Below are 14402 nucleotides of genomic sequence, written 5' to 3' on the forward strand. Positions count from 1 at the left end.
TAGAATCCTAGAGCTGAAATGGGATCTCTGCTTCTGGGCTTTTCCTAAACCATTCAAAATTGTTATCTCTTCCTTGCTCAAAACTTTTAGAGAGGTTATTTCATAACCCATGACACTTACATTCATTATTTAAAAGATTCTGTGAGAAAAAAATACATCTGTTCCACTCTTTAGACATGTTTTCTATTTCCATGAGCAACCTTAAGATAGGAAAGAACTTTAGAAGATAGACACTCATTGGAATAATAATAATAGCTCTGGAATTCAGTTTAACCGTATTCTCCACTAACTTTTTTGAGATTTTCTACCTTTTGCTATAAACAGCTCTGTTCTACATGGTGCCCTTTTGACACATCTTGATTGTCCAAAGATTCTCATTCTAGTTTGGATTCCACTCTTCTGGCCAGTTTTAATTATTTCTGAGTTATTTGTTGTCCGAACAAAACAGGTTCTCTATCTTACTCTTTTCCCCTTAATTGAAAATGGGGTTTTCAGTAAATCAGATAAACTGATTGATTATAACAAGCTGTGTAATATGTTATTACCTCACAGATTACCATATGAGTGGTGATAAACTGGCTCAGAGTCAAGTACCTGTGTGTAATCCAAGATCTAGAACCTCAGCTCTGCTATGTTTTTCATGCAGGCCCTGGGGAAAACTGGCTCTTACCAGCACAGATGTGTATGATAATTACACCAGTAAGCCAATTTAATCATTAAAGTGTGAAGAGTAGGGCTTCCCTGGTGGTGCAGTGGTTGGGAGTCCGCCTGCCGATGCAGGGGACACGGGTTCATACCCCGGTCTGGGAAGATCCCACATGCCACGGAGCGGCTGGGCCCGTGAGCCATGGTCGCTGAGCCTGCGCGTCCGGAGCCTGTGCTCCACAACGGGAGAGGCCACAACAGTGAGAGGCTCGTGTACCACACACACAAAAATGTGAAAAGTAAATTTCTAGTAATAAGAATACAACACATCTGTACAAGACAGTACTTTTTTAAAAAGTTAAAATTCTCCTAAACTTACATCTAATGAAAAATGAGAATGCATTATTATTATCAGAAATCTGAGGCTCAGACACATTAAGTAATTTATCTAAGATCTTTATTAGGAAGTGGCTGGGATCTTTACTATGACGTAGATCTCTGTGACTACAAAACTCATGCTCTTAACCCCTATACTTCTATCTGCTACCCTTTTAGTGAAGTCATATGTGCTAAAGCTAAAAGTCAGAAAAGTTCATGTAATAAAATGTCTTGAGTGTGGTCACTAGAAGTCAGGATGGGGTTGGGGGGAGGGGGAATTGGAGGTAGTTGGTACAAACTTCCAGTTACAAGATAAATAAGTACTAGGGATGTAATGAGCAGCTTGATGACTATAGTTAACACAGGTATATAATGTATATTAACATTAAGAGACTAAATCCTGACTCCTCATCACAAGAAAAAAATTTATTTTTTCTTTTTTGCTTTCTTTTTATTGTATCTATGAGATGATGGATGCTGGCTAAACCTATTGCAACAATCATTTCACAATATATATAAGTCATTATGCTGTACACCTTAAACTTATACAGTGATGTATGTCAATTATATCTCAATAACACTGGAAAAATTCGATTTAAAAAATATTTCCTAGGGAATTCCCTGGTGGTCCAGTGGTTAGGACTCCATGTGCTTCCACTGCAGGGAATATGGGTTTGATATCTGGTCAGGGAAATAAAATCCCACATGCTGCGTGGTGCAGAAAAAAAAAAAAAAACACAACTTCCTAATATGAAGAGAGGCTATGAATGAACTAGACAAAAAATTGATACATTTGTCTGTTATACCTCCTTCAAAAACAGGGCTTTCTATCAGAATACATGTTTTAACACTGTTTAGCTTCTGATAACACCTCAACCACAGATTAAATAATGTTCATTTGATTGAGGAGAATATTCATTCTTTTATTATCAAGTACAATGTACCATCTTCCCTGTTGATTTTTCATGTTAATTTAAATATGTAAGGAAATATACTTTTTCTATTTATTTTGGCTGAGCTGTATACTTAGAGATGATTGAAAGAACATTCTATTTTCTGCCATCAAAACACATTTTACACATAGGGAATGATAGGGATTGTATAGATAAGTAACCATCTTTCTTCTATGAAGATTTCTTATTGGTTCAGAAAAGGACAGATGCATGCTCAGAGTTTTTCAAAGTATAATTTTCAAAACACTGCAGTTATGAATCTCATACAAATATATAGTGGGCAAGTGTCAAAGATTGACTTATTAATAAGGAATTCAGCAGAATTGTAAAACTGGCCCAAAAGAGGATAGGGAAGACTGCTATATATAGTTAGTGAATTAAAGACAGAAGGCTGAAATAAAACTAAGTTAGATGTAAAATTGGTTGATGTCCTACAGTGCAATAAAACTATAACCTTTTGAGTTATCTTTCTACTTGCATCTTTCCTTTTTTTAAAAACACAACTTAAACCTTAATTTCACAGAGTCTGGGCCTAATCAGTAGTAAATAGTAAGTTTAAAAAATTGCATTCTGCCAGCGGACTGGGTTATCTTTGGGAAGAACTATTAGACAAGGCTCCATTATATCACTGAAAGGACATGCAGTCATTAGTTTGCCTTATGTTCACTTTGAGATAATTTTTTATCTACTTTCTACCCTGTAAAGAAAAATAGCCAGTTCCTTGTCTAATACTATGTGTCGACACTACTCTGACCATCATACTGACAGAGCTGAGAATCATCATTTTAAAAATCAGGCAACTTGGTAGATACAAAATAAAATCTCATTTCAATTTACCTATACAATATCTGGTTACTAGTTTTTTTTTTTTTTAAAGGACTCTTTATTTTTTAGTAATTTATTTATTTATTTTTGCTGTGTTGGGTCTTCGTTTCTGTGCGAGGCTTTCTCTAGTTGTGGCAAGCGGGGGCCACTCTTCATCGCGGTGCGCGGGCCTTTCACTATCGCGGCCTCTCTTGTTGCGGAGCACAGGCTCCAGACGCACAGGCTCAGTAGCTGTGGCTCACGGGCCTAGTTGCTCCGTGGCAAGTGGGATCCTCCCAGACCAGGGCTCGAACCCGTGTCCCCTGCATTAGCAGGCAGACTCTCAACCACTGCGCCACCAGGGAAGCCCTAGGTTACTAGTTTTTTTTAAACATGGTTTTGTTATTTTCTTTTCAAATTGTTATTTGCTTACTTTTCTATTTAGATATTAGTGCCCATGTTTTTGATTCCTTTCAGCTTTTAATATCTGAGAGATATTTAATTCTTACATATCAAAGAGCTTGTCATAAATAGTATTAATAGAATATTTTATGTGAGGAATAATAACATCTTAAATGAAGTTCATTTGTGCTAACCTGAAACTCAGCATAAGATTATGCTAGTAAAGAAGTAATGTTGTTCCCCTTGTTCCATTAAACTCCTCTATTAAAAATTGTTTTATATGAAAACTACATATACAGATAATGTTAATAAGGGTGGAGAATCCAAACTACAGGAAATGCAGGGATATTTGTAAATGCAACATTCTTTGCAAATTGGCTGCAGCCATCATATTAATAAGCAAGCAGTGTAGCTTTAGGGGATTCTATTTTGAACAACTTAGAATAACTGGGCAAGTTTCCATGATAGTTTAAATCACTTTTTGTGATGTGCTTGTAAAATAAAGTCAAGAACTGAAACTGAAGTACACCCAATATGGTTTTATTTACGCTGCATGTAAAGTGTGTATGTGTATATGTGAGATATATATATATATATATATATATATATATATACATATATATATATATACACACACACATACATGTATATATGTATATATATATATAAACATATAAAACAAAATATGTCATTACTACTTACGACTTTCAGTATTTTAAAGGTTTTCTCTGGTACCACTACCACAGATCCATTTAAAAGATGACTGTATTTAAAAAAAAAAATTATCCTATCTTCCAGGAGTAGAAAAAAGGTAACTGAATTAAAGCACTGGCTATTGTAATAAATTGGTTAATTTATAACAGGGATATATATATATATATATATATATATATATATATATATATATATATGGCTTATATATAATATTTATATACAATTACAAACAATAAACAACAAATTTTAGATAATAATGTTATATAAAATACATATATGTGTATACAGTATAGAGGACTAGAGAAGAATTATGCTAGTAAATTTTGGAAGAATGATTTTTTCGAGCTCTGTATAATTCTGCATAAATCAGGACATATAAAAAGTATAGAAACCTTTGAGATCACTTTTTTTGCTTGCTTTTGTTGAGGGTGGGGGGTGTGCTCCCAAAGAAAGTCTGAGCCTTTCGTGTTTCTAGTGGTCCAGAGATCCCCTAGCCTGAAGTAGTATTCAGAGTGAAGCCACAGTTTCCCTTCCCTCCCTCCCTCTGCTACGGAAGCCCAAGATTAGAAGCGCAGCAGGGCCTGGGGAGGGGAGGAGTTGGGGCGAGCGGGCGGGGGCGGACGAGAGGGGAGTCGGAGGAGGCGGGCGGAAACGGAATCCTAGAAAAAATGTCTTGGGAAGTTTCTGCAGGGCCTCGCCCCTGGACGGCGCTTTCCCACGGCGTCGCGGGGCAGGGGAGCTCCTCCCGCGCTGCTCGCTCGCACCCGCGTGCGCTCGCCCAGCTCTACCGGGGCTGCCGTGGGCCAGGGTTCGAGATCACGTGAGACTAGGTGATGTCAGCCAGCCCCTCGACCTGCACCGCACACTTCAGTTCCCTGAAGTCCTCGCGGCGCGTCCCTTCTCAATTTACTACTCGAGGGGCGAGAGCCAACAGTTGGCTCTTCGTTCAAACTCCCGTGGTCTAAAAGGGCCAGTAAGTGCCAAAGATGGGGCGGGGTCGGGACCCCAAACCCTGGCTGGTTCCTGTGCCAGTGCTGTGATCATTCAGCCCTGGAGCCCTTTGGTCCTTCAGGTCCTCCAGCTTTTGGAAGATGACCTTGAAGAGTAGAGGGACGGAGTTGGGGGAAACTCGGGGGCTCAGATTCCTCAGGGGTCTGGGAGTCCCCCTCGACCCAGCCTCCAGCTTCTCTCCTCGATGTATGTTACAGCACTGACACCCCGGGCGGGGGATTTTTGTGTGGAATCGCTGGGCAAAGACTTCTTGGCCCTCACTCCTGCTTGCCTCCGTCAGATTACTTTTCACAGACTGGAGCTGGATGGGAGGTGGAGGTATTTACTTTTAAATCTTTCATGTGTGTTCACTTCACCCTCTGTGGTTGGGCGTGGAGAGCGGAAGAGGGGGGTTTCCAAAGCGAGTGAAATTCCCATTCCGTGGATATTACCATGCCTGTGGGGTGGCAGCTCTTTTAGCAAGTCTGCAAATAACTATAGAACACAATAGAGTCCTCCTCCCTTCCTCTCGTTCTCTCTCTTTTTTTTTTTTTTCTTTTCCTTTTCCTGCCTCCAAACGCCTCCTTCGAGGCTGAAGCTGGGCAGGTCTCCAAAGGTGCAGCAGCCACAGCAATCCCGCAGTTCAAAGTTAAGCAACAATTGCACAAATTCCAGCAGCTCCCTTTCAGGCGGATACTGATGAGCTGAAAGCCAGGGGCATCTGAGGAGGTGAAGAGGAAGCTCCCAGGTCTCTTCCCTTCACCCTAGAAATCCAGATATTCCCCCCCATCCCCAGAGAACTTTGAGATACTGTCCTTGCTGTTCGCTGGCCTGGAGGACCATGGCTCCCTTTGGAAGGAACTTGCTAAAGACTCGGCATAAAAACAGGTAAAGTCCAGCGTCTGTGTATTCGGGAGCTTCTGTTGTGAAAGTATGTGTTTTGTTGCAGTTAGATTCTGATGAAAATTGCTCCTGGGGAACAAAGCTCTAGGGAGTTAGGGCCAGTATGTACACTCAACTGGTGAGGATATTGTTCCAGTAACATTGATTGCAGTGACCAGTTCAAGGATCTCTGAAAATAAAGGATGATTATTTTGACTCCTTTTTTCTCCCTTTGGCCACTTCTGGTTTCCACCACTAGCATCACCCTCTTCTTGTTTGTTGCCTTGCCTATTTGAGAGTAGTGGGATGGCAAGTTTTATTTTGCTTTAGACAGAATTTTAGTATATTATAGGAAGAGTTAACATTTTGTTGAAGATATAACTAGAATTTATTAGCCACTAATTAGAACAGAAAAACAGAGCTGCTGATACAATTCGGAAACAATGCTTTGGCTCCCTTTTTGAGTGGGGCATTCCTAAAACCTGGAAAGTTCCCAAAGTGAAATACTCTGTAGAGAAACTTTTTGTGAACTCATTCTTTCAAAAATCTTTGAGAAATTTAGGTGATTTTAGGCACTAAAAAAAGGATTCAAACAGCTGTCCTTCTTAATCCTTATTATTACTATTTTACTTTGATTTGATTTGCTGTTTTCAAGCCGGCAATGCCCATTGTGTAAATAAACATATTTCACACACACACACAGATTTTTCTTGAGTCAGTATGTGCGTATCAGTCCTATTAAGTATTTTATTAACTCAAGTGCTACATTTTTATGCTTAAAAAATGTGAGGATAATTGTAGACACAGGCTTTACTTTTTAAACATATTTATTTTGGCATAAGGGCTTTTCCACAACTCTTCTCTCAGTCACACCTGTTTGTACTTGTCATAATTTACTTAGTGTCAATTTAAAAGCATACAATTACATGGTAGGAAATGATACAATTATTTTAGAGGGTCTGCATGACAATATAGTGGTACAACTTTAAAGTAAATCTCCAGACTTTATTTTGGGCGTAAATGTCTACTTGAAAAATTCTGTTATTACCTCATTCCAATGTCTTTATGATTTAGTTGACTAGCTTAAGAAACGAAAGCAGCAATAATCAATACTATCAAACTTTCTGAACCTGTTTTATTTGCTAATAATCTGATATGTCACAAATACGGTATTTATGATAATTAATGAAACTGTGTATGCTAAAATAAAGAAAGATGTCTGGGTAGTATTAAAAAATATGGTAGTAATAGTTATCAAAAATAGGCTTGTATTTTCGTAGTGTCGATGCATTAAAAAATATTTCAAACAACTTCCCTTACCAAAAGAAAATCCTTCCTACTTTTTAAAGGATTTTTCAGTAGCATCATTTTTGAAGTGTGTTTGTTTAAATGCTGTAAAAATATATAAAAAATTACTTCAGGAAAGTTCATGGTATTACAAAACAAGTTATGTTTTTGGCATAGTGATCTTTCTGAATACTATCCCTGTAGTTCAGAGTTGTTGTGTATTTGTGTGTGTGTGTGTGTGTTAACTAATTCAAGAATTCTGTCATTGGTACGCCAAATAACAGTGCAATAAAACTGCATGCACCCCTGTGAGTTTCCCTCACATGGCCATTTTTGTTGCCTTAATTTGCCACTGCAAAATCTACTCTACCCATAAAATTAGCTTTCGTTCAGGGAGGTGAGTATACAAACATTATAAAAATATTTCTTCTATGCAAAGTTATGAAAAAGTGGAAGGAGACAATAAAAGATGGGGAACTTAATAGTATTTTAAGTTGCTCTGACAAAATGGAATGGTGCTTCCTGAAGGTGATGCTTTTTTATGAACATGTGTTTTGGCAAAAGTGGTAATAGTGAGGCTGTGCATGAGTTGCTGTAATAACTGAGTGCTTCCCTTTAAAGATTTGTATTTTTCCAATCCTTAAGGTTGCTTAAACCACAGGGGTAGCTAGGGACATAAAAATATGGGTATTTCAAATGAAGCAGTAAATAAGCCACATGGTGTGTTGAAATAGAAGTAATGTATATTTGTTTTTTTCAAGGTTTAGTTTTGATATAGATGAGATTTTTTTTTTGTCTGTTTTGTTTTTTCACCTTCACAAAGGTGAAACTACAGATGAAACTTAGTTACATGATTAAGTTTATCAGTTTCATTTCCTGGGCTCCATAATGATTTAAATAATTCCACTCCAAAATGTAGAAACCAAATAACTTTCCTTAAATGACAAGTGGTTCATCGTTTGATAGATTCATTCTTCGATTGATGATAAAACAGTTATCTGATAACAGCCAATGCATTCTTCAAATATATAGTATGAAATTCCTTGTAGAATGTAAAGAAAAAATTTGAGCAATATATTTGTATACATTGTGATATAACATTTATACAGTTAAAGGAACAACTTGAACATAATTGTATCTTTGTCAGCAGGAAAAAATAAGGATTTTTCGAGGGAATATTAGGATTTTGAGATCATAAAATTTTGAGAAAGTTTATTAAACTTTTCTGCATCCTGTTCTGTCTTTTCAGTTTTGTTCACTCTTAGAATATTTATCACCCAAGACTGAACCTTCTAAGGTAGCTCTGTAAATAGTCTCATAATACATGGATATTTGAGAGTTTTAGAGACAGATGGAAAACAAATGAAACTTCAAAGTATGAGGCATAAAAAACTTTTAGAAAACACACACTGTAAAGGTTAAGGAGGGCAGGGCCATATCTGTCTAGTCCCCATTGTGTTCTAATTCCCAGGACAGTGCCTGGTATGTGATGGACGTATATAATACAGTTGTCTATATAATTTTATAAACAAAAATTATAATTTGTATTCAAATCAAAAACACAGTAATCATTTTATTCTCTAGCATCATCTGAGATCAGCTGGTATTATATAAGAGTGAATACTTTATAAAGGATTGGTTGATATTTGATAAAATCCAAAAACCAGGGAGATGGACAAATAATTATATGGATTTGGACACCAAGCTAATCCTACCCTACCAGAACATATTTTCTAAATGTTAAGAATCATTCGATTTAAAAATCTGGAAAACAGTCTTCAGGAAATCTGAAAATAATACTTGGTCACAAAATGATTTTATTTGGACACACAAACATTTTATGCTTTTCATTTCTTTATTATTATTATTATTATTATTATTGGGTATAGTTGTTTTACAATGTTGTGTTAGTTTCTACTGTACGGCGAAGTGGAGTTCCCTGTGCTATACAGCAGGTTCTTATTAGTTATCTGTTTTATACATATTAGTGTATATATGTCAATCCCAATCTCCCAATTCATCCCACCCACCCCCACCCTGATGCTTTTTGTTTCTAACTTTCATGCAAATAAAAGAAATGGAGCCAATCTAAAATCTTTATGCTTACAATCAGAATTATTTTTTGTAAGTTTTCTAATTGTCATAACATTTAATAGGAAGAGTACAATTTCAGGAGACCTTTTGGTCTCAGGAGATGGATTGTTTACTTTGGTTCCATAATAATAAAATGTTCTGTGACTGAATCCCGAAGATTGATAACTACCTTCTTAAGCAACTTTCTGTTCACATGAAGAATAAAAACGTTGGAGAGTCTAGCTATTTTCTTTTCAATAAGCTATTCAAGTTTCTGAAAATATTTTCTAAAAGTCACTGGGTGGCTTTTGTTTCTCATAGAAAACCCGAAGAAGGAAATAATGAAGCATGAATTTACTTGACATTCATATGGTCATTCAACAATTGAATTTAGATTATTAACATATTCAAGCATTCACATAAGTTCCAGCTGTAGGTTCTATTTTCAAAACAATGATTGCTTTAAAAGCTAATGCTTCTAAATGGCAATCAGCAACCTTTTTTTTTATAAGTTCATGAAAGTGGAATGTCACTTTAAAGATTTGGGGGATACTTGGTTGTGAGTTATGATACCTGGGTGTTTTTTTTGTTTGTTTGTTTGTTTTTGCGGTACGCGGGCCTCTCACTGCTGTGGCCTCTCCCGTTGCGGAGCACAGGCTCCGGACGCGCAGGCTCAGCGGCCATGGCTCACGGGCCCAGCCGCTCCGCGGAATGTGGGCTCTTCCCTAACTGGGGCACAAACCCGTGTCCCCTGCATCAGCAGGAGGACTCTCAACCACTGCACCACCAGGTAAGCCCTCTTTGGTGTTTTAATTAATAAAGTTTGAGGGCAGAAAATTGGTTGGACTTTTTACCAAACCTTGCTAGGGGCAAAAAATTGCCAGACTAAAGCATTATTTCATGTTTGTTGGGTATATAAAATCAGAATTGTTCTTTTAGGTGATTCATTGATAATAACAATGAATACGAAAGGATCTAATTTAGTGAATAAGGCCTTATAATTATTGTTAGGTACCATTCAGTCAGCTCTTGGCTTTCTTTTGGCTTTTCCTATACCTGTATCACAGGTGATAACAAGCATTGTCCTAATATCAACTTGAAATCAAAAGTCTCCAAAAAATATATTTGTAATAAAATTATTAGAAGTAAATAACACAGCTCTATTGTTGTATAACTGACACATAAAATCTGCATTAAAATTTGCTTTTGAATGAATTAGAACATATCTAACCAAGTTTTTTAAAACCAGGTGCCTCATATTGCTCTCTTAAGCACCTCATGCCGCAGTTACTTCATCAGAAGGAAGAACTGAGTTTTGCGGTCATGGTAGAAGTTGCCGGCAAGCTGGATGTTTTCTCTTTGTAATTAGAAGTATGGTAACTTATGAATTCTGCAGAACAGGAAATTATCTTGTACTGTTTTGTCTAACCTGCAATAAATATTTGAAAGGGCCCTGAAATTGGCTTGAGAAATACTGGATATTTGAGTACAGACATCTTTTTAGTTCCCAGGTGTTCCTGAAAGAGATTTCCCCTGATAATACCTGGTAACTTAAGTAGTTATTACTTGACAGCAGACAGCGCATTAGGAACAATGATTGGAATGCTCTATCCCTGGCAAAAATATCCTGAGAGCAGTGGCAGCGGTGAAATTGAGCTCTAGGTTAGATCTTGAATTGTTACTCAAAAAAACTATAACCCAACTTAAAATCCACTACATAAGATGTTTTATTATGTACCGTATCAATTCGTGAAGCATGTCAAGGTGAAAATCTTAAGGATTTTTAAAAAGTTTTTAAAAGTTTGTAGCTGGTTAACAATTTTATTTACATAGCCTCTTTATTAGCTGGACTGTATAACTTAGAAAGTTTTGATGTTATTTGATTGGTATGTAGTTTGGGAGTTCTGATAATGGCTCTAGGTAATGCACAGAAGTATGGCTCTCTTCTTTTGATTTTAGTTCTAAAAATGAAAGAAAGTTGAAGTAGGAGTATGAGTTTACCTCTTCCAGGTGAATGTGTATTCCAGTCCTTGACAAGAAATCTCTTTGTCCCTAGCATATTGGCTTTCTAAAATAAGGCAACATGCCATCTGCACCAAGTACATGTGAAAGTAAAAGGTTCAGCATACTTCTGTGTGCTAATGTTCTTTCATGTATACTTGCTTAGGAGTTTTAAAAGACATCCCTTTGGCAAAACACACATAACACATACAACACTGATTTCTTAAGAGTCAATTATTTGGTTTTTTAAAATAGATTGTGATTCAATTATTGTGGAGCCTGTTGTAAGGCTACACCTTCTAGAGAAAATTTGCATATCTGTTGATAGTAATTTAAAGCAATTAGTAATGTGAATGGTCACCCAACGGCAAAGTAATTACTTATATGAATGGAATAGAGCCTTGGGGAGACATTTAGCATTGGCAGTGATAAGAAAAATATTTCAAGAATAAAAATGAGCAATGGGTATTAAATATGCTGACAAACAAGGCAAATTATTCTCAAAGGTTTATATCTGCAGGCTAGAATGCCCTCTGTTTTTATAAGTAAAGTGACTTAAGATATCTATAAAAAAATTGAGTATACACTCAGTGAGATCAGGGACCTCATCTATCTTGTTTCTTTCTAGATAAACAGTGAGTAGGTGCTCAATAAATATTTGTTGATTGAACAAATGAATTCAACATATACTCTCCAAATACAGCTGGTCCCCATAAAGCACTTGTATAAGAGTAGTAAATCAGTACATTTGTAGTGAATGGATTCACGGGTAAGTTAAAGAATGAATCCATAAATTCAAGGTTGATCTCTCATCATCCCTGCTTCTAGGCTTAACTCCTTGCTTTCAAATGGTTAAGGGTCATAGTTGAGAAATAGATGCTGTAAGAGAGTTTACTGGACTTCTGGTAGAGAACAAACCAAGGTGCAGGGTATTTTCTCACATGAAAGGAGGATTTGTGTTCTTTCTATAAGATAATTACAGTTATAAGACAAAGGGAAAATGCTAGAAACAGGCAGAAAATTATCTTAGTTAAGAACTCCAGCTCTTTAGTCACCTAGACTTTCGGTCATATCTCACATTTGCCATTACTAGTTGTATGCACTGGGGCAAATATTTCATCTTTCTAATACAACGATAACAATAATAACAACAAGCAAAGGCAAATTTAAGTTTGACAATTGAAGGGGTTGCTCTTTTTTTTTTTTTTTTTTGCGGTACGCGGGCCTCATCACTGTTGTGGCCTCTCCCGTTGCGGAGCACAGGCTCCGGACGCGCAGGCTCAGCGGCCATGGCTCACGGGCCCAGCCACTCTGCGGCTTGTGGGATCTTCCCGGACCGGGGCACGAACTCGTGTTCCCTGAATCGGCAGGTGGACTCTCAACCACTGCGCCACCAGGGAAGCCCCGAAGCCCCGAAGGTGTTGCTCTTTAAGTTGCTCTTTAAAGTTCTGATTAATAATATCACTAAGGTCGTTATGGGGCCTCGGAATGTGACTGTGCAAATGAGGAAGCCCTTATGCTTAAACTTCATTAGCTTCAGGGTAAATCCACCTCTGCTAATACTTCTTATAACACCTACTATGTGCACTGGTCTAAGTAATTTACATAATACTTAAAATTACACTGTGAAGAGGGTACTACTATTTCCCCTATTTCACATGTAAGCCCATTAAGACCCAGAGCAGTGCAACAGTTAATAAGTGGCGAGACAGAATTCGAATCCATGCTCTTAACCATTACTCTGTATGGTCTATTTAGTATTTAGTTTTCTAATCTCTAAAATAGAGTTAATCCTAAACCATCAAGAATTTGGATTAAATCTGATTATATATAAAAATTTAGCATGGTGCTAGGACATAATAAAAGCTCAGTAAATATTCACTCCTTGTTCAGGCCTCTTGGATTAAATATGTTTTGAAGTATATCTAAGTTTTTAATACCCAAACATGATATTTATGGCTTCAAAATCTCAACCTTGTCTCACTAGAACTTCTGTTCTCTTTTCCTGATCATCACTGATCTCTTTTCTTCCCTAGATACAAAGAGATACATTATAAATTACTGAATATAATTAGAAATGAGTCAATAAATGTGCAATACTGTCCTTGGATCTTGATGAAATATTTCAATTCTGACAGCTTTTATGTTTAATCCTCACACCGCATCTGAGCAAAATTATGAGACTATTAATGATTTTGCAATGCATAGCATAGTTTAAGAGACAGTTCCTTATGTGTCTTTGTGGACTTTTGATAAGAACAAAGGATACATAATTTGAATATTTTAGTGTTATCTTTGTCTAAAAATATGAGAGACTGAATTGGATACTTAAGGTCCCTTTCATCTCTAAGCTTCTGTGGTTTTAAAATTCCCTCTGCAGAGCAGAATTTAATTCTCTTGTCCTGGTTTTTTTCAAGAAAACTTTAAAAAATAGAATTGAAAGAAGGACTTTTTTGGTAATTTTATTTTACCTAAACATGATGCATTGCCACATAACCTCCACCAGGAAAGGTACCATTACGGTAAAAGACAAATGTGTTTATTTCCAATTGTAAAGAGATACAATTAGTTTATAAATTATAATATCTAAGAATTATTGAGTATTTGCTAAGCACAATTTTAAGTTTAGTAATACAAATATATGAATGTTAGGAGTAGCTATCTTTTTATTTTATTTCTTTAGGACTGGTAAACTCTGTGTTTTGTATTATACCAAACATGCAAAGACACCACCTCATTCTTAAGGGATTAAACTCCTAATTGAGAAAAGAGCACTATAGTTTAGTATTTCATGCATGAACTTTATAAAAAAATCACTCTTCCATGGGAGACTATCATTGACAGGGTAAATAAAGTTATATTTATAATACAATTTATAAAATGAAAGTATAATCTCTTAGGAAGGCTGTTCCTCTGTAAAGTAGGTGCTCACTAAATGTTTTGATTGACTCTAAGTAGAAGTATATAAGAGAGTGAATGGAGATAAAGAAAAATAAATGGAGCATCATCACATTAGATAGTGTTTATGAAAATTCCACAGTTGACAGGCTTGGACAAGAGAAGGAACACAACAAGGTGTACAGAAAGATGTAGGAGGGGCTGAAGCACACAAAGCTAGGAATGATTCATGACAATCAAAAGAAAAGAATTCAGGAAGCAGGCAGTAATATGGTCAGTTTGGTGAGAATCCAGAACCTTGCTTGGTTGGTGAAAACAGTATTTTACAATTGAAAAAAATGTTAAGGATGTGTTTATATAACAGTAATAGACGTA

General features: G+C 36.6%; 1 protein-coding gene across 1 annotated transcript in view; it reads left to right on the forward strand.

Moving 5' to 3' along the window:
• Positions 1-5687: 5687 nt before the first annotated feature.
• The window catches only part of RASSF9 (Ras association domain family member 9), a gene marked incomplete at its 3' end in the record, with an annotated part of 28045 nt that continues 19330 nt past the window's right edge, over positions 5688-14402 (forward strand). The window contains exon 1 of the mRNA XM_081248774.1: positions 5688-5774. Within this exon, the coding sequence (XP_081104900.1) occupies positions 5728-5774 (47 nt within the window). The 5' untranslated portion in view covers positions 5688-5727. The remainder of the gene's footprint in view (positions 5775-14402) is intronic.

This window comes from Mesoplodon bidens (assembly GCF_964165515.1).
Source record: "Mesoplodon bidens genome assembly, chromosome: 11".
In the NCBI taxonomy this organism is placed as follows: Eukaryota; Metazoa; Chordata; class Mammalia; order Artiodactyla; family Ziphiidae; genus Mesoplodon; species Mesoplodon bidens.